At 42.4% G+C, this 19,327-nt stretch overlaps 1 protein-coding gene across 1 annotated transcript in view; it reads left to right on the forward strand.

Moving 5' to 3' along the window:
* The window catches only part of cacul1 (CDK2 associated cullin domain 1), a 113,307-nt gene extending 94,615 nt beyond the window's left edge, over nucleotides 1-18,692 (forward strand). Inside the window, exons 8-9 of the mRNA XM_078565189.1 lie at nucleotides 9,780-9,823; nucleotides 11,454-18,692. Coding sequence (XP_078421315.1) covers nucleotides 9,780-9,823; nucleotides 11,454-11,500 — 91 coding nt within the window. The 3' untranslated portion in view covers nucleotides 11,501-18,692. The remainder of the gene's footprint in view (nucleotides 1-9,779; nucleotides 9,824-11,453) is intronic.
* The last annotated feature ends 635 nt before the right edge of the window (nucleotides 18,693-19,327 follow it).

Consider the following 19,327-nt stretch of genomic DNA (forward strand, 5'->3'; position numbering starts at 1 on the left):
AGTGACATATCCCTGGGACACCTTCTGGACACCAAGGAGGTCCACCGCGATGTTCCCTACCCCCGCTCTGGCTGCATGAGGCCCATCAGTCGCACATCACTCTGGCTTGGGAGGCAGTGGCAGAAGTGGTGAATGCCAACACCGCACAAAAGAGGCCGGCTATCCAGTGCAGAAAACGGATGAATGATCTCATCTTTGCCACTAGGGTAAGTCAACCGTCTCATCACTCTAAACTACACACTCTCAAGGCCTTCACACATTCACTGGCATCTCACACACTGCCAGCTCGAGGAACATCACCACTCACTCTCTCACACACACCCTCACATCTCCACCTGGCCTTATCTCCTCTGGTGGTAGCTTCCCCATCCTGTCCATGGCTCCACTCAGCACACATGCACACCTGGCATCCTTCTCATTTGGCCTGGTATGTGCCTTGCTCACACTCTCTCCCTCTGTGCATGATCTTACCTTGAATAATGACAATCAATGGGAGAGGTCCCAGACCGGGGGCGGACTGCCGGACATCAAGGTCCTCACTCCATTCACGAGTCACGCTGGCCAGAGAGGACATGCACCATTCCTGCGGCAAGAGTGAGGTCAGCGGCGAGCACCCACATGAGGTCCTGCACCACACCTCTCAATGCTACTCTGTCGACTGTTCTTTGTTTAACTTGGCAACCTTGACCCCGATCCCAATGCTAAAAGCGCCTTGGATGAGGACCCTGAGAGCAGCACCATTGAAGACCCATCACGGCGCACACCCACACCCTCCACCAGCGCAGTGGCACACACCTCGGTGTGACCTAGATGTGGAGCTACCTCGGGATCACAATCTGGTGAGCACAGCACACAACCTGTACACAGCCAGCAGAGGCTGGGACCTCATTGGTTGGTGACACTTAGAACTGCTGGAGGCAAGGAACCTGCTAAGTCTGAGCCTGATGATGAACCTCTGTTCTCGGTCCTCAATCATTTGGTGGAGCTGCAGACAATCATGGGAACATCAGGAAGGGATGTCTGGTGCACTCCTCCGATTGCAAGGGACAATGGAGGAAGTCCGTCCACCTTCAGTCTGAGGTGATAACACTGGCATGCCAACGCACCAGAGTCAACACTGGCAGAATGGCGGCTGGTCCAGGACATTGTTCTGCACTGTTGCATGGGCTGAACTCCATAATTGACGCGATAGTTGGCCTCCAACAGTGTCAACGCAAGAGGGATATGGGGCAGCTTGATCTCATTCCAGCTTCTCCTTCTCAAAGAGTTAGCCAGGGGCTGTCAGGCACTCACAGGGAGGAGGACCAGCAGCTCAATACCCCGGGCCATTCTCTTGGATGACTCTGGGAATGTTCGGCTGATCCAAACCCCTTCTTCTTGTGACCCCACCATCTCCAGCTCCACAGAAATTCACCAAGGCTCCTTAGGCTGCACCTTCCAAACCCATGACCACTACCATCTAGAAGGACAAGGGCAGCAGATAGATAGGAACACCACCACCTGGAAGTTCCCCTCCAAGTCACTCACCTTCCTGACTTGGAAATATATCGCCGTTCCTTCACTGTCGCTGGGTCAAAATCCTGGAACTCCCTCCCTAACAGCACTGTGGGTGTACCTACACCACATGGACTGCAGTGGTTCAAGAAGGCAGCTCACCACCACCTTCTCAAGGGCAATTAGGGATGGATAATAAATGCTGGCCCAGCCAGCGAAGCCCACATCCCATGAATGATTTTTTTTTTTAAAAAATGGCTAAGGGGGGTGCAGCTGGCCCACAGCAGGACACCCAAAACAGGCCGGGCCCTCCACAGGACGCACGCTGAAGTCATCGCAGACAGGGTATAGCAGTCAGCAGGCTGCCTCCAACTCCACTGTGGATGTCAGGGGAGCACCAAGACGTAGCAGCAGGGCTAAGAAGGTTAAGAAGATGCAGTAGCACAGCGTGGGCATGGGTTTTAATCTCTTGTACATAATATTCACTTTTGTAAATAAACTCCCAAGAATGGTTCTGATGAAGAGTCATTCGGACTCGAAACGTTAACTGTGTTCCTCTCTGCAGATGCTGTCAGACCTGCTGAGTTTTTCCAGCTATTTTTGTTTTTGTCCCAAGAATGTCTCTTTGCTTATGGCTGCTTGTTCTGATGAGCAGTATTTGTGTCACTCAGATGTGAAACCTTGGTTCTTGCACAAGATAACCTTCAGAGTAAAGTGATGGTCCGGCTTCACACTCATTGGGCACATTAATGATGTCTGCACCTCAATGGTGCTTGTTGTTGCTGCCAGAATATGATGGGCAGGTGTCGCGGAGTTCCATCATTCTCTGTGTACTCTCAGCACCTTTTGAGGTGAGCTTGGCTCCCATCTCTTCAGCATCACCGTGCTCCCGAAGGGGTCAGGTGCTAAAGGCTGACAAAGGATCAGATGCATTGAAAGTTTCACGGCTGCATCCCCATTATATAACCCTGATCACAGCACAAGCGAGCTGCCCTCAACCCGACAGGAGTCAGACATTTACAGAGGCTATGTAAGGATCTATGGGGCAGAATTTTCTGCTTGTCGGGCGGGCGGGCCCGATCCAATCTCTGGCGGGCAGGTAGCCGATCCCCGCCAGAGAAGCGGGCCCCGCCGCCATTTTAAGTGGGCGGACCAATTAAGGCCCACCCAGGGTGTTGCCCTGCGGGAAGCGCTATGCACTCCCTGTGCGGGCGGGGGGGTGGGGGGTGGTGGATTCCCCAAATGCGAGAGTGTGCTCTCTCACGCATGCACACGGAAGAGCGCACATCTCCCTGAGGCTAATTACTGCCTCAGGGAGATCGCTGACAGCCTTATAAACTTTAAAAATAAAAAAATCTTTAACATGTCCCCCTCATGTGACAATGTTAATAAATTTCACTGAAACTATAATAAACTTTTTTGAACCCTACATGAAACCTCATCTCGCCGCTGGATGAGGATTCGTGTTTTTTCTATTCCCCGCCGGGGCTCCTGGCCGACCCACCAACCTTAAGGTTGGACGGGCAGGTCCTTTAATTGTTTTAATTATCCTGTCAATGGCCTCAATTGGCCATTGACAGGTCGGCGGGTGGACAGCTGATCTCGCTGTGCCCCCGCCTTCCTGAAGATTTAAATGGGGTGGGATGATGTCGGGGGTTCCGCCCAACATCATCCCGCGTCAGTTTTGTGTCAGCGAGCGGGCCCCGCCCCCTGCTCGCCAATGGAAAAATTCAGCCCATGGAGTGTCCTCACTGTATGTTGTCGTCATCCTCCTGGAATCTAGCAACTATTGGGGCCTCCACTGCCTTTTCATGACAGGAGCCTTAGAATGAGGGTATGTGCACTGCCATCAGCCACACAGGAGGCAAACGTTCACAGATGCAAGGTGAGGATATCAGGACTGTCCTCACTGCATCTTGTCATCATCCTCCATGAATCTTACGGCAATGAGGACTTTCCGAGCCTGCCTTATCTGGCCAGTGCAATGGCCCGATTGCTGGCATCCTCTCCTTCGAGGATCTCATCACCATCACCCCATCGAAGCCCTTCTCATCGAAGGAGATGTGCAGCTCTTCCATCTCCTCCTCAGCCAGGGACTTTCCCTGTTGCAGTGGCAGGTTGTGTAGCGCACAGCCAGCTACGATGATGCGCGGCACCCTCTGGGGGCTGTATTGCAGTCTCAACCGGATCTGTTGAGGCACCAGAACCTCATTTTCAAGATGCCTATTGTTTGGTCCACCAAAGTCCGGGTGGCAGCATGAGACCCGTTACACCGTCGCTCTGCTGCAGTTGACCCTCGTGGCGGCCCCATCTGCCACGTCCTCTGGGTAGCCCTTGTCCCCGATGAGCCAACCCTGCAGCCTCTGTGGACCCTATAAGATGTCAGGGCCTGAGACCTAAGAATATGGGGGAAGGAATCGTGCGCAGACCTGTAGGATTCATTTATGTTGGTCACAGACCAGCTGATCTTTCAGCAAGCGGAAGACCTTGTGGTTGACCTAGTTGATGCCATGGAGATCTAAGCGCCACGTGATTGCAGTCGATGACACCCTGCATCTGTGGAAAACCAGAGATCTGCACAAGTCCCAGCATTTTTGCTTCTTGGCTTTCCTGATCCCGGCTGAAATGCACAAAGTTCTGTGCCTCCTTGAAGATGCCGTCCGTGACCTCCTGGATACACTTGTGCGTGGAGGCTTGTGAGATCCCACACAGGTCACCTGTGGAGCTCTGGAAGAAACTACTGGCGTAAAAATTCAGCACCTCGGCCACTTTCATGGCCACTGGCATTGGATGCCTTCCATGTTCCCATGGTGCCAAATCCTGCAGCAGGTGGGATATGTGACCGACCAGTTCCCTAGATATGCACAGTCCTTGGCTACACTGGCCCTCAGTCATCTGCAGGAGTGACAGACACCGTCTAAAGACCCTAGGTCTAGCGAGGCGCCTACAAGCATAGGTTCTCTGTGGATCTTCAGCTGTGGACACAGCAGGCCCTGCCGCCCTTCATCTTGAGAAAGGAGCTCCTCCCTTTGCCGAGCGAGGCACCTCCACCGCACTCCTCTTCTTCTTAGTGGCGCTTAGATCTCCATGGCATCAAACAATCAACTAGGTCAACCACAAGATCTTCCACTCGCTGAAAGATCAGCTGGTCTGCGACCAACATAAATGAATCTTACAGGTTCCTTCCCCCGACGTCATCCCATCCCATTTAAATCTTCAGGAAGGCGGGGGCACAGCGAGATCAGCTGTCCGCCCGCCGACCTGTAAATGGCCAATTGAGGCCATTACAGGATAATTAAAACAATTAAAGGACCTGCCCGTTCAACCTTAAGGTTGGTGGGCAAGCCAGGAGCCCCAGCGGGCTTCAGAAAAAACATGAAACCTCATCCACCAACAGGATGAGGTTTCATGTAGGGTTTAAAAAAGTTTATTAAAGTTTCAGTGAAATTTTTTAATATGTCCCATCTCGTTCCCTGTAAGCCATAAGGCATACTGCTAAAGCACCAGGCTTCATGACCCTGATCTTCTCTTGCAGGATCAAAGAGAGAGAGGGACACGTGGGTTAGCCATGTGTCCTGAGAACCTCTCTTGGTTAAGTCTGAAGGCCCCTTCATGCATGCTGGAGAGTGCTGGCCACCACTTGGATGGCCAGTGTATAATGCACTTCATGGCTGTACAAAACCCCACCCACCTGTGCCCAACTCCAATTGGCGGCAGCTTTGCCCACTGAACTGCATGTTGTGCTGTCAGCTCAGGCACAGGCATTCTCCTAACCCACACTGCAAGGCTGCACTGTTAGCTTGAACCATTTGCAAGGGGATTCTACAACTTGCTCTGTCGTCCAATTGTTCTGCTGCCCCCAAAACACACTTTAATTTGCAGTCTGTACCCAAGGAGTGGAACTTTTTGGAGCATTTGGTGGCACACACTTGCTTTTGCGTTGCTTGAGTGGGCAGAAAAGCTTCAGAGGCCGGACTCCAAGCCTGTCAATGGAGCTTCTGCTGAATGGTCTCAGCTGCAGAAGAATGCTCACTTTTGACGAGCTTTTCCAAGTGGATGGCCGCTTCCCTCACCACCTCCCCCCACCCCTGGCATGTGCTTGTGTACTTTCTACAGTGCCCCCCACCCAGCCCCCCACTCCCCGGCCTCACCTGCGCTGGAGCCCTTGCCCTGGCACTACACTGAAAGCCACCCGGGAATAAATGACATGCCTGTGCCCCACCTCCCGAATGCTTTTCCTTGATGTCATACAGGTGATGCGAGCGCTGCGCAAGGTTGTGTGTGCTCACCTCAGAGTTCACGCAGTCGTGCAGATCGCCAGGTGCACACCTTTTTAAAGGCACATCGTTCTGAAGTCATGCCAGTAAATTTGACATGGGGGTGATGATTTGGGCATGAGGGCACAATAATGAGATGCAAATGCATTAAGATGAAGCACCTGACGTTGGACGGTGGGAAACACAGCCCACCATTAATGGGCAGAGCAAACTAGTTTCACAACAGCATGAAACTGATTTTCAACCTTCTCGCCATATTGTCTGCTCACTCCTGCCGTGACGCCCGCTGCCAATGGGACCGGATGATTCTGCCCTATGACTCTTACTTAACAATAGATTACCTCCTTGTGTTTTAGGTTAAAACAAATATATGATTATATTTCAAAATTACTGGTTTCGGTCTTTACATGAGGGAGGATTATGTTTCTTTCATTGAAAAATGGACCTTCACCATTTTAAAAATAAAACATTTGTATCTTAAAATAAAAAATATTTCAGCTTTTACGCAAGATTTATTGTAGAGATGTCTGTTTTTGACACATTTAAGAATTTGTTCATGGGATGCAGTACTGACCCGACCAAGAAGATGCAACGACTGTTGTGACTAGAACAAGAGGAGACGTGTAGTCTCCGGTACCAGATGAGGGTTAAATCCCTCAGTCCTCTCCATCTCCAGATGATCATTTCACTACCACTAGTGCTTTACATTTCTTTGCCTCTCACATTTTTTCTCCGCTTTGGCTGTTGCCTATTGTTACTCCCTTGAGCCTTTAGTAGCAATTAAATAAGTGAATGAATAAACAATGTGACGTCTCTTTCCACAGTATGTTGCTGCTTTATGAGGATATTTTTCAGTAGCTGCAGCACTAAGCTTTAAATTGTAAACTTTGCTTTGGCAAACGTCAGTTACTGTAATGAGCTCCATTAGATTTTAAATAAACCCTCCCAAGTGGTCCACTTCTGTCCCGAAAGCGCTAGCTCAGCCAGCAGCGCAAGAGTCCTAAAGGAGGCAGTCTTGCACCCCTTGGGACTGACACCACAAAGAGTGTAAATGGATTAGAATATTGTGTCCAACCTAGTTTGATAAATTCTTGGGATCAAATATCTGCTTGTATACAACATACATTGAAATGCTCTGGAGTATTGTTCTTTGCTACAGATGTAAAGTAATATATTTTTTAAAAAGGGAAGAATACTGGGATCTTCTGATACTGCAACCTGAAATTCTCATGTGGCTTCAATTGGATTAACCTGTTTAAGAGTAGAGATGTCCTGCCACAGGCCATTCCAATTGACCTGCTGTCATACTTTCAGTTTGAAGAAAATTACCAATATAAACAACTGATGTGACAACAAATCAGGCAGATTTTAATGATGGCTGGCATGACCTTCCTGTTCCAACAATGCTCTTCTCCCCCTCCAGTCGGGACTTGGAATCTGCCTCTGCCACTGCCTGTAAATGTAGTCGCATTAAGTCAAGGTTGTTTCATTGAGTACCTCACCCTTGTGAAATGATGAATATACACTGAGAAGCACAGCTTGATCTCCATAATTACCACACTCATTAAGGGAGACACAGATACCAAACGACTGTATATCTGCCCTGACCTGGCAAACATTTGTCAAAAGAGTAATGAAGTTACTACCCACGACAGGACTTTTGGTGATCAGAATCATGACTAGCTTGTTCAAGAAGTCCTTGACACTTTTCTGGAAAAGGCTGGCCTCTACTGAAGAGGAATTGAGGATTTTGTTTGATAGCAGCCCTAGGATGTTTTAGTTCATTAAACAGCTAATTGTATGTCTTATGGTGAGACAAAATTCAAATACAGAGGCATGCATCTACATAAAAATCAAAGATTCAAACAAGTGGTTCACTTTTTAAAAAAAAACAAACACAGACTTGAGATTCTAAAAAGTGTCATTTTCAAATCAAGGAAATAAAGATTGATACAACAAAGAACTTTGAAATTGCACAATCAACTGAACCTGAACCCTGCCTACCCAGAACTGCCTCTGTCTTCCCCAACTATATGGCAGTGTTATGACGTGGCAAATGATGTGTGCCAGGCTGACCAAATCCACAAGGGAAACTTGGTCACACTGTCACAACGGTTTTCCAATTTGTATTTATTACGAGATGTGTGCACTGAATTCAAGTAATGAGTCCACCAAGATCTTTAGAGATTTTAAAAATTAAATTAAAATATTTATTAACAAAGCAAAAGATTTCAAGCACATACATAAGACTGAACTCACTTACTCCTATAACAACTCCTAAAATTCCTAATTAACCTGACTCCCAATTACACACCCCCTTTAAAGCAACAGTCCAAAATAGATTTAGATTTAAAACAAAACCAAATTAACACAGGACCCACTTGACAGTGGAATTCCAAATGGCTTCCATTTACTTTACATAGCAGACTTATCCACAAATGGCTAGAGGCTTCTTGAAGGCTGTTTCACATACACTTGTTAGATCTTACATTGCCCTCTCCTCACATAGCCTTTCATTCTCCTTTATATATGTTTCTCTCTCATTAATATGTAAATTCTGCTGTTCCATATGTCTTTGAAACTGTATCTTCCTCATAATGTAAAAACTTTCATTTTGCCAATATTGTCAATAACCTTTGGGGAAAAATAAACACAGTCCTTAGCCTTGCTTATCTGGCTAGTTGTAAACAGGCTAACATGCCTTTGAAATCAAAACAATCCCTTCATTTATCTAAATAAAAAATGCAGATTCCCTTCACATCTTACATACATCCATGTTTATTCATTAGCATTTCAAGCACACTTCTACACCTAGCTTCTTTTGATGACCTCAAGCTTGAGTCTACTTGACTCCAAATGCAATTAAATCACACAGACAGAACCATCTATAATTACATCCATAAACCTACTTTACATTAAACCAGAAAAATACTATGAAGGTTATTATACTTTTGTCGCAGGCAGCGTGTCTGGCATACCTGCTTCCAGTGTCCACAGAGTCTCTGCTTGTAACTCACCTACCTCCTCTTCAAATCTCCACCTGGAGTCCAGGTGTTGCTGTCTCTAACTTGCCTGCTTGAATCTCAGTACTACTAACTCTTGGTGCCTGTGTCTACAGGGATAAATAGGAGTGAGAAGTAAAAAGTGGAAGAATAACAGAGGGGAACAGGCAAACAAAGTGAAAATGAAGAGGCAGTGAGCGAAACGCTGTCATAAAAAAGAGAGCTAAATGAAGGAGAGAGATGGAGAGAGAGGCAGAAATGAGGAGGGCAGACAAAAAAATTGAAGGAGGTTGAAATGACTCAGTTCAATAACTTCAAAAAGCTCAAGATGTTAACATTTGTAGTTTTCAGAAAAATAAATAATATTGTGTAATAGGTTCCTGGGAATGCATATAAAAATTCCAGAGTTACACGTAATAACAGCAGCATTTAACTTATTTGATCAAATTTAGCATAAACCAATGGCTTTAATTATAAAGGCGTAGAATTGTGGAATGAAATTCCCAAACACTAGTTAAATCTACTGGAATCCCATGTAACACAAATGTTATTTGACCTATCATAAACCAGCACCTGTTATCATAATTCTTCCTGCTCAAAATATATTGCATTGTACACGGTCTACTTTAGTAGTTGTGACGTATGGTTCCAACCCACTAAAATAAAACATTTGAGATGTCTCAAACCATTTCCTCACTTGAGCAGTTTCTAAAATGATGGGCAAGGTTAATAACTAAATACCACAAACATGCTCCACACGCCAGACAACTTGTGAACAAGTGACCTGGGGGGGGGGAAAAACCTGGTTCATAACTAATGTCATTGTCTTTTCCACAAAAAAAAGCTATTTTTCCACTAGCTGCAACTGTATTATCATATGAAGGTGCAATTATTTTGTTACTCTAGTATCGTTTTTTTTATTTCTGCTGACAGAACAGCTTGAACTGTTCTGGTCTCGAATGTGTAGAGATTTTGACTTTTATTTTCCACCTTTTCATTTGATTAGAGGGGATCAGTCACGGAAAAGAGCTGGAGAGGAGATAATGTTTAGTAAGTGACTTTAATCTTGTAATATATTTTTTCCAAGTTTGTTCTTGTAACTTTGCAAAGTATGCTAATTGAATGTAAGACATAGCACATAGCAGAATTTTCCAACCCCCCCCGCCGGCCGCAGTGGGGCTGGCAAGCCATTGAAATCTCCATTCACATTGGTGGGAAGGGACTGGAAGATCCTGCCTGGGTGAGGGGCTGGAAAATTCTGGCTATAGTGTCCTGGAGTTTCCACTAGGTTATGTTTGTTTTTCGCAATCCGGCCAAACTAAAGCAAAAAACCTGAAGAGTTTCAAGGGCAAGTTATGTTCACCACAAATGGAGTTTCCACAATCTCTTGGACTGATTTAAATATACATCATGCTAGAAGATAACTCCACTCACAAAACTAGTCATGAACTAATTGGCAGCAGGAGTTTCCGTTGATTGCGCCTCTTTGTTGACCTTCAAGGGACTCTTAAAGCTTTTTCTTATGTGCAAGAACTCTTAATAGACATGTTTTTAAAAGCTTTTAAAATTTTTGTTAATTTACCAAGAATCTGACTACTATACAGCAATGAAACTAATATATGGTTCTATATAGTTTGTTAGTTATTTTCATTTTTTTAATATTAGATTACTTGCAGGTGATTAAGAATGTTTTATATTTAGTGATAAACCGATTTTTAACTATATTAGTAAAACTGCAGCAGGCTACCACTCTGAAATACATCAAATAATATTTCTTAAAGCTTAATTTTTCTTAAAATACATGGTAACACGCTGCCCGATTGCACTAGATCAGGGAAGATCTTGGGCTGGATTTTCGCTTGTAGGCCCCGATCCTACTGTCGGGTGGAAATGTGGATCATGAAAGAACCACATGATGGCGCCAGGAACCATAGGAGGATTTTTGGAAAAGTGGCCAATTAAAGGCCACCTCCAGGGGCCCCATCCAATTAAGGAAAGCGGACAGACTCTTGAGGCTGAGGGCCACTAAGAGGCCTTCCAGGACTCATAGATCAGTAGCCCTGCCATCAGGCGTGGGAACTGCAGATGTAGGTAGGAAAAAGAGAGGGATCCTGAAGATGGAGGTGCCCTCTGGTTAGCTTTTACAAATTTTTAATATTAAAGAGGCCACAGTTGCCAGCGGTCATCATGGAGGGGCCAGAGCTATTGAAGTGGGGGTGCTGGGAATGAGTTTCCTAGCTGGATGGAGCAATGCCTTCATCCCGGTCTGCTACCGCAAGGCCTCCTTAAACCCCCGGCCTCAGCGATGGGGCCGCATAATGACTGGAAAACTCCATTTGGCATGTGTGGAGTGGCCTTAATAGGTCCTTTAATTGACTACCCGCCATTTGCAATCAAAAATTTGGCCCTTTGTATTTGACAAGGAAATGCGTGGAAACTTGAGTTTTAAAAAAAACAACCCTTCTGGAAACCAGAATAATTTGGAACAGTTTGTACCCGGATCGCTAATTGCACCCAAAGCAGAAACTCCTGGCTATAACTTTATTGGTGGCTTACTTTAGTTTCCTCTAGAAAAATATTGTGTAGTTTACTTAAATATTGCAAATGTTTACCATTCCTTGACCTTTTTATGACCATTTTAATCCAATTATTCTTATTCTCCCTCCTTTTTGTGCGTTAGATGGGTCAGCATCATCATCGTGTGCTAATACAAGAGGATTCAGATAGTGAAGAAGTGAAGACTTGTTTTCTGTTGCCTTGGAAGAAGGACTGAACTGAAAGGTGCATAAACCGTATAGGGAGTTATGCAATGGAGCGGCATCTGCTGAAGCTCAGGCCTGTTTTACTCTTGCCCTCCCCCCTTAAAAAGAAGGACTTGTCATCTTTTAAGTTTTGATTCTGATGATCATGCTGCTAATAGAGTTGGAAGTACTCTTTCCAATGGCTCATAATATGGCATCGTGCCTGGACCGGTTGTATAGTGTAAAGGTTCATATTGAGAGAGCTTCAGCATCCTGGCGATGGTTTCTGAATGGAATTTAACTTTTATTTTGCAAGAAGCACAGTTTCCAGCAATCTTCTAGCATGCTTGCCATTTTCATGACTTTTTATCATTCAAACACACTATAAAAGTGCTCCCTACTTTACTGCGTTAGTCGGGGTATGTTTCTTTTTTTGTCTCTGATTAATTCCTAAGGCTTTGCTCTGGACAAGCAGAGATTATAACTCTTCAGTATTTACTGTAGCTTCCACACTAGTCCTCGTCCTCATATGTTTTTAAACTGTTTGACTACACTTCTGTCAGAATCTCAACTAAACCTAATCCATTTGCAACTCATTTAACTAAGAGATTTCACAATAGTGAGAAATCATGAACATCCAAATGTAGATGTATGGTGACCTGGGGATAGTTGTTTAAAAAATATTGAGAATTCACTATTGGTAAAGGATTAACCAAAACGGTGTGCAAAAAAGTAACATAATTAGACTTAACACCCAGTCAATATACATAAAAACCCCCAACTGCATTATTTTCATTGAATGTATTTCCTATTGAATACAGTATAACTCAATGTTTAAATAACACTGTGCTAAAAAATTAGCCTTGACCATACCAATTCTACAGCGTTTTATCAGTTTTCGTAGTGTGATATATTTTGCTATTGTAGGTATTTTGACTGCTTGAAGACTGTGCTATTACATTACTCCCGTTGCCTCTCGCCTTGAATCTGGTTAAGTGAGCGGCAGTCAGAATGTAAAATATTTTTCCTCATATAGTTGATCTGCTACATTAAACCTTGTGCAGTTAATGCATTACTGCATTTGCTGCGATTGCTTTCAATGTGAAGGGCAGTAATTTTCAGGATATGGAAGCAGAGGACAAAAGCACAAGGTGAAAGCTATCCTGATAATTTCACATTCAACAATTTGCGTGATATTACTCTTACTTCATGGGTAACTTTCTAAGTAAGTTCAGTATGACAGTAAAAACGTTAGGAAAAATGTATGAGAGAACAAATAATTGTAATTGTTGGGTTAAAATTGAACAACTCTTACCCATCTGGCTATAGCAGTTATTTCAAATGTGCAATAAACCCAAAATTGGATTTTGGATACATTACCCTCTTTTGCTCACTTGTGTAAATTATACTAATAGCTTACCTTTGCAGCCCTTGACTGCAACCTGTTTGCATATTATTATCTACTGAATATCAGACGTAAGAATGAAATAGACTGTTACCCATGAGTGAAATTTTAATGGTAAGGCATTTTCTTATGCAACCATGAAAATCAGTGATAACGGGTGGTACTGGTAGAGTGTAGAACCCTAGTTAAATTAATTTAGCATACAAGTGTTGCAGGCTGTAATTTCTCATGTTGAAAAGTGCTGAAATATGCCTGCTCAGCAACCAGTCTAATAATGCTTTCAGGCTTCTGCTCAAGGCCATTTTTATAATCTAGAAGGCACATTTAACATTGTCGACGAATCAGCATTTAACTTGAAACGCAGTGTTCTATTTCCCAGCACTCAACCCTCATATTGAACATAATAAAAATAGGGAGTCTGTGACAAAAATGAAGGCATAACTCTTTGGGTTTGTTGAAATGTCCTTGTGACCCTAACATCAGGGAAAGAATGTTACTCCGGTTCCAGATTCCCCTTAAGTAACCAACGATGCTTTCAGCTGTTTTTATTTTTTTTTCTGAGCTGTTTATATAAATATTTTAATTTGAATGCTCCCCCACCCTCCCTCAACCACCACCTGTACTATTGGTACACAGCTCCCATGCTACACTGCGATGAAGGAGATTGGTTAAAGAAGTTCCCTTCAGTGTAATGCACAGTGTGCCAACTGAACTGAGGTCCTGAATTGTACTCTCAGTTTTCAGGTTTTTTTTAAGCAAAGTGGTGATTTTAGGGAGAGCAGCACTGGACTCCGAACTGATCCTTCAAGGCCACTTTGGTGTGTCCGTAGAATTTACAACATAATGAATAGTCATTTGGCACAAATGGTCAGTGCCAGTGTTAATGCTTCACATGAACATCCTGCTGCCTTACTTCATCTAATGTAACCTTCTAAACCTTTATATCTCATGCACCTAACCAACTTCCCCTTAGATACCTCCATTCTATTCGCCCCAACTGCGCCAAGTGGTAGCACATTCCACACTCTAACCTCTGGGTTACCTCCTGAATTCTTTATTGGATTTATTAGGGACTATCTTATTTTTATATCCATAAGTTTTGGACTCCCACACCTGATGTAGAGAGGATCCTGTGCTATCAGTCCTGTGACAGAACTGGTAATTAATTTATACATTGATAAACACCAAAAAAAGACCTGGTGGGCTTAATGGCATTTGTTTTATAGTTTTATATTTTTCCCCAGCAAAGTGGTGAACAGTGTAAGCAATTTAAATATCCATCTAGCAACATCTAATTTCGCACCTTGCACACCACCAATTTTAAAATATTTACCTGAATTTGCCCCCAGTGGTTATGACCATTTATGCTAATACCGCCATGTAAACCGAAAATAAACTTTTCCCCAAAGTGTCTTCTCTATGCTATTTTTGGGTAAACTTTTTAAAGGAAAGTATTTTGATCTGCAAGTATACATTCCAGATGTGAATCGTAGTGCTTCATGTAAAAATGGAAAATAACGAGAACACAAAGTGGCTTTCTGTCTTACTGAGATGATGTTCAATTGTAGATATTAATCTTGATTTTGTAATGCTAATGCCAGTTTCTAATATTTATGAAATTTGGGTGGAGTAAGGGAAAAATTTGCACAGTACATTATTTGTACTGAAATTATTAATTGGTGTGTAAAGAATGCATTTATAAGTCTGCTACATTAAGCAGAAATCAATTAGACTGAATTAATTACAATTATGAAATTTTCTGCTAATTGTTTCAGATATGATAGAAAAGCTGTTAAAAGTCATAGTTTGTGCAAAGCAAAGTTATTTTTTAAGAATGTATAATTAAGAGATGAGAATTTGACTATTTAATACACAGTTTCTATGCATTAAAGCACGATGACGGCAGCGAACAAGCAAAGTGATTTGCAGCAGCTGGGCATAGCTTTCAGGCTGGCCGCACACATATACTTTAACACAAGGTCTGAAATAAAAAGTGTTAGTTTCTTTAGTTGTAACCAGTGCAGCCGCGGCAAATGTTTCACAATAGCCCCCTCAGGGAAGACTCCAGGCTGCAAACAAAAGGCATTGCATATGCTAAAGACTCCTCTATATTTCATTACTGGCACAATTTTGCCATCATTTCACCTCTGCAGGTGTTTTTCATTTATTTGACATCTGCCAGTAACTGGCATGGAAAGGTGGCAAAGTTTGCAAAAAAATGTCACATTTTTAAAAAAAAACACAATTGCATTTCTAAATACTATTATCTTAAAAGTATAATAATAACAACTTTCATCTTAAAGATGTCAAAATAAGAAGACCTTTGCCTATGATGAGATTTCATGTCCAAAAGCCATTTGATTGGTATTATTGCTTATTGGAGCACTGGTGACCTAGCATCTGGAAAGGAAAACAAAGATTCAGTTCTTCCAGCCAGGCACAATAGAAAGCTCTAAACAAAAGTTTGGTGATGGTGGCAGGGAATTGGTACTAGGCTTCCATGTATGTCTCCCAGTGATTGCCACTGAATGACACTGGCACTTGCTTACGACCAAGTCACCTACCCCAGTCCCTCAGCTGCAAAAAGATACAACGCTCAACCCTTGCATTGAAGATAAAGTGGCAGTGGGGGCAGGGGTGCAGCGGAGAGGAGGGGGGTTACAAACAGAGACAGAAAATGAGACGCATGGGTAGGTAAAATATCCTTAAATCTACATATCAGTTGAAGCTTGAATTAACAGTGCACTTTTAAATTAATATTTAAAGTTCCAAATTTATATTCTAAGGTTTACTTTTTTTCTCAAAGGTGTGTTTGTTCCTTCTTGATGAGAGTTGTTCTGCCAAAGGTTGTTTCAGGTACAGCATATAGTGCAAGGAACCAGCAGAGATTTAAGCCATGACATTTTTGGAACTGTCTATTGGCTCTATTTTGAACAATATAAATTTCAAGATTCACAATATGAAGATTGTAAAACAATTTAAATACAAATAAAGACAGGCAGGAAATGAAAAGCTGGTGCATCGTGTTTGTCCTATCAATTGTGTTACAACTAAACAACATGAGCCTCAATGCCCCCCACCCATTAGCAGCCAAGTTTTCTCCCAGGAGAGGCAAAATGTTTCTTTTTAATCCCTAATCCAATCCGGGGGGGAAAAGAATTCCGACCCCCAAAGGCAATTAAAACAAATTTTATAAGATAACAGTGTCCACAAGGTACAGCATGAATGTTTACAGTAATTCGGCACTTATTGCACAAGCCAACAACGTATTCTAAATGTCTATGGTCCTGTTAGAAAAGAAAGACCTCCTAAAATCTAATCTACTTCTATCCCAGTCTTGGTCACATTTCAGGCATTTAGCTCCTTTTAAATAAGTGTTTCCTGGACTTGAAAAGAGAGATGCTTCAATCTAAAGAGGGAAGTATTTTTAGTGTAATGTACACTTCCATAAACTCTGTTAGAAAACATGACATACCTGTTCCCCAAATTGCTTTATATGAATTGGATTTTATAATGATTGGACTTTAGTTCAGATTTCTGGGAAAGACTTCTGTGTGATACATCCATGCTTCTACACTCCCTATCAGAAGACAGTGTCTGTAGACAGCTGGGCTATAGTATTATGATGGGCAATCCAGAATGCCAAGCTGTGGGAGTGCTTGCCCATGTTCACCTTATCTTAAGTGGTTAGCCTTAACCCAATGGTATTTGATTGATGTATGACGCAATAGGTTCCTGGAGCATCTGATCATTTTTTATTCTGGAGTTCTGCACATATGCAGTAGGCTGCACTCCTGTAATTGTAAAAGTGCTTAAATAGTGCAGGTCAGAAAGTAGTCTCCTGACCTCAACTGGTTTCTCATTGGGAGGAAAGCCACTTGGATGGCATGCCCTCCAGCAAGTTGCTACTGTGGAGAGCTAGGATTAGACTCCTTTCTATTCCTAATTGTTACAGAGCTTTGCAACCATTGCAAGGATGTTAATCCTAGCTCTCCACAAGAGGCTTCTCCAATGGCTTACTGTGGAAATATATATTAATTGGTATAGATCTGCGTGCACTGGCCTCGATTTTTAGTCTGTGCTCAATTAATTAACTGTTCTACATTTGGGAGTAGTTGGAGAGCTAAAATACTAGGACTTTGGAAAAAATATTGGTAAGGATTCCCACTCATTATTGTGTACTAGTCTTAATGTGGCATTGGATGAAGGCAGAGCAGGACTTGATCTGATACACTTTAGATTCAAATATCCAGTTGATACTCACTCTCTCTATACTCTCGCATGAAGAATGATTACTTGATAAGTACCTGACAGCCACTAGCTCTTTACCTGAGTCAGGGATGAACTTCAGGATTGGAGACAGAAAGAGGGTAGGAGGGGGAATGGTGGACACTGTGGTACAGAAACACTAACCCTCTTAAAACATCTGGGTAGAGAGAATCAAATCAGACAAGCCATTTTAGTGAGTCTCTTGCAGTGTGGAAACTTGATGAGGCCAATTGAAATTTCTTCACAGCCAGAATTTCCATTTGCTTACATTTTTAGTATTGCTGAAAAAAGAGACATGTTAAAGCTTTTCATCTTGCATTCATCAGGACACCGCAAGAGTACCAATATAAGGAGATATCAACAATCTATACAGTATGAGAAGAGTGCCAACCAATCAGCACTCTCTTCTCATACAGTATAAATTTTCCCCTTATATTGGTGTTCCTGCAAAGTATCCTGATGATTGCAAGATGAAAAGCTTTGATATGTCTCTTTATTCAGCAATGCTCAAGTTCTGTACTACCAAACGACTATTTACTTACCTTTTCTAATAGATATTTATGGAGAGAATACTTTACACTGAAATTGCTTACCTATGTTCATTTGAAAATAGATTCTATTGTGTAGATGAAATGGTTAAATTATAGCATTTCAATATTGAATCCAAACTGTTTCTAACCTGGATAGGTCCTTTAATGTGGCAATTCAGTTAAATTGGTACCTTCTTTGTGTTTTAGTTTAAAGAGCCCAGCACACTCCTCCCACAGATTTCCAAGGTTATGAGACTATAAGAGATCATTATAGCTCCTAGGAGAATGCAGCATGGGAAATAAGGAAGTATCATTATCTTTTATGCTGCAAATTGCAATGAGGTGATATTTATTTGTCATGGCGTAACTGGACTGTCGTTCAAAACAAAAAGTTAGACCTTTGCAGCATATTTTTTCCCCCCCAAAGTACTCAAGCCTATAGAACAACATCAAATAGTTTTTGTGAAAATCTAGTTTGAGTACTGTAGTAGGATTGCTTAGTGTGTCTCAAATAAAGATGCTGCTGTGGTAATGTTAATGTGTTTTTAAAATATGCTTGGAGAAAAGAACTGATGCAAGTAAATAAGAATGTGGTTTAGTTGGTTTCAAAATTCAGCCTATAGAAACCAACAAAGGTTCACTTTAAATATGGAAAATCAATTGAAAGCAAGGTGATATGTTGCATAAGATTAAATTAATTAAATTCATGTTTGCACTAAAACAAAGTCATACTATATGGTAAAGTCACTTATTTTATTAAAGGAGAAATGGTTATTAATTTGGTATTGGATGTCTGAATTGTGATCTGCAGTACCTTGGATGTGTACCGCTCTTTCAATAAAATTATCCAGTTTGCTGCAAATTTGCCAGAATTGTTTTTGTAACCATGAAGGTGTATATAAATTATGGCATTTATTTCTATTTCAGACTATCTCAGATAATTATTTTGTGAGACAATAAAGGTTTAGGTTTTATTTTTGTTTTTGTTTGTCTAAAACTGTGGCTTGTGGTATGTTTGTGGTTTTTATTTCTTCTGTTATGTTAAGTAGCTTTTTTGGTATTCAAACTCCTACCCCTAACTGGGCCCTGGTTTGGTGAAAACTTCTTCTGACTCAATCTGCTAATTCTGTAATAATTCACACTCTTGCATTCTAATTTAGGTTCCATCATATGCTGGTTTTTTTTTCTTTCATGGGATATGGGCATCACTGGTAAGGCCAGCATTTGTTGTTCATCCCTAATTTCAGAGGGCAGTTAAGAGTCAACCACATTGCTGTGGGCCTGACCAAGTAAGGATGGAGGATTTCTTTCCCTAAAGGACATTAGTGAACCAAATGGGTTTTTACAACAATTGATGATAGTTACATGGTCATCATTAGTGAGACTAACTTTATATTCCAGATTTATTAATTGAATTTAAATTCCACCAGCTGCCATGGTGGGATTTGAACCCATGTGCCCAGAGCATTAGCCTGGGCTTCTGGATTACTAGTCCAGTGACATTACCAGTATGTCACCATCTCCCCATCATCAGGCTATTGTTTTCTGTGTAACAGCCAACAACTGGACTTTCTTGATTCTTCATTTATTCCATGTTTATTGATCTGCT

The sequence above is a fragment of the Cetorhinus maximus genome, chromosome 20 (assembly GCF_964194155.1).
Source record: "Cetorhinus maximus chromosome 20, sCetMax3.hap1.1, whole genome shotgun sequence".
Taxonomy (NCBI): Eukaryota; Metazoa; Chordata; class Chondrichthyes; order Lamniformes; family Cetorhinidae; genus Cetorhinus; species Cetorhinus maximus.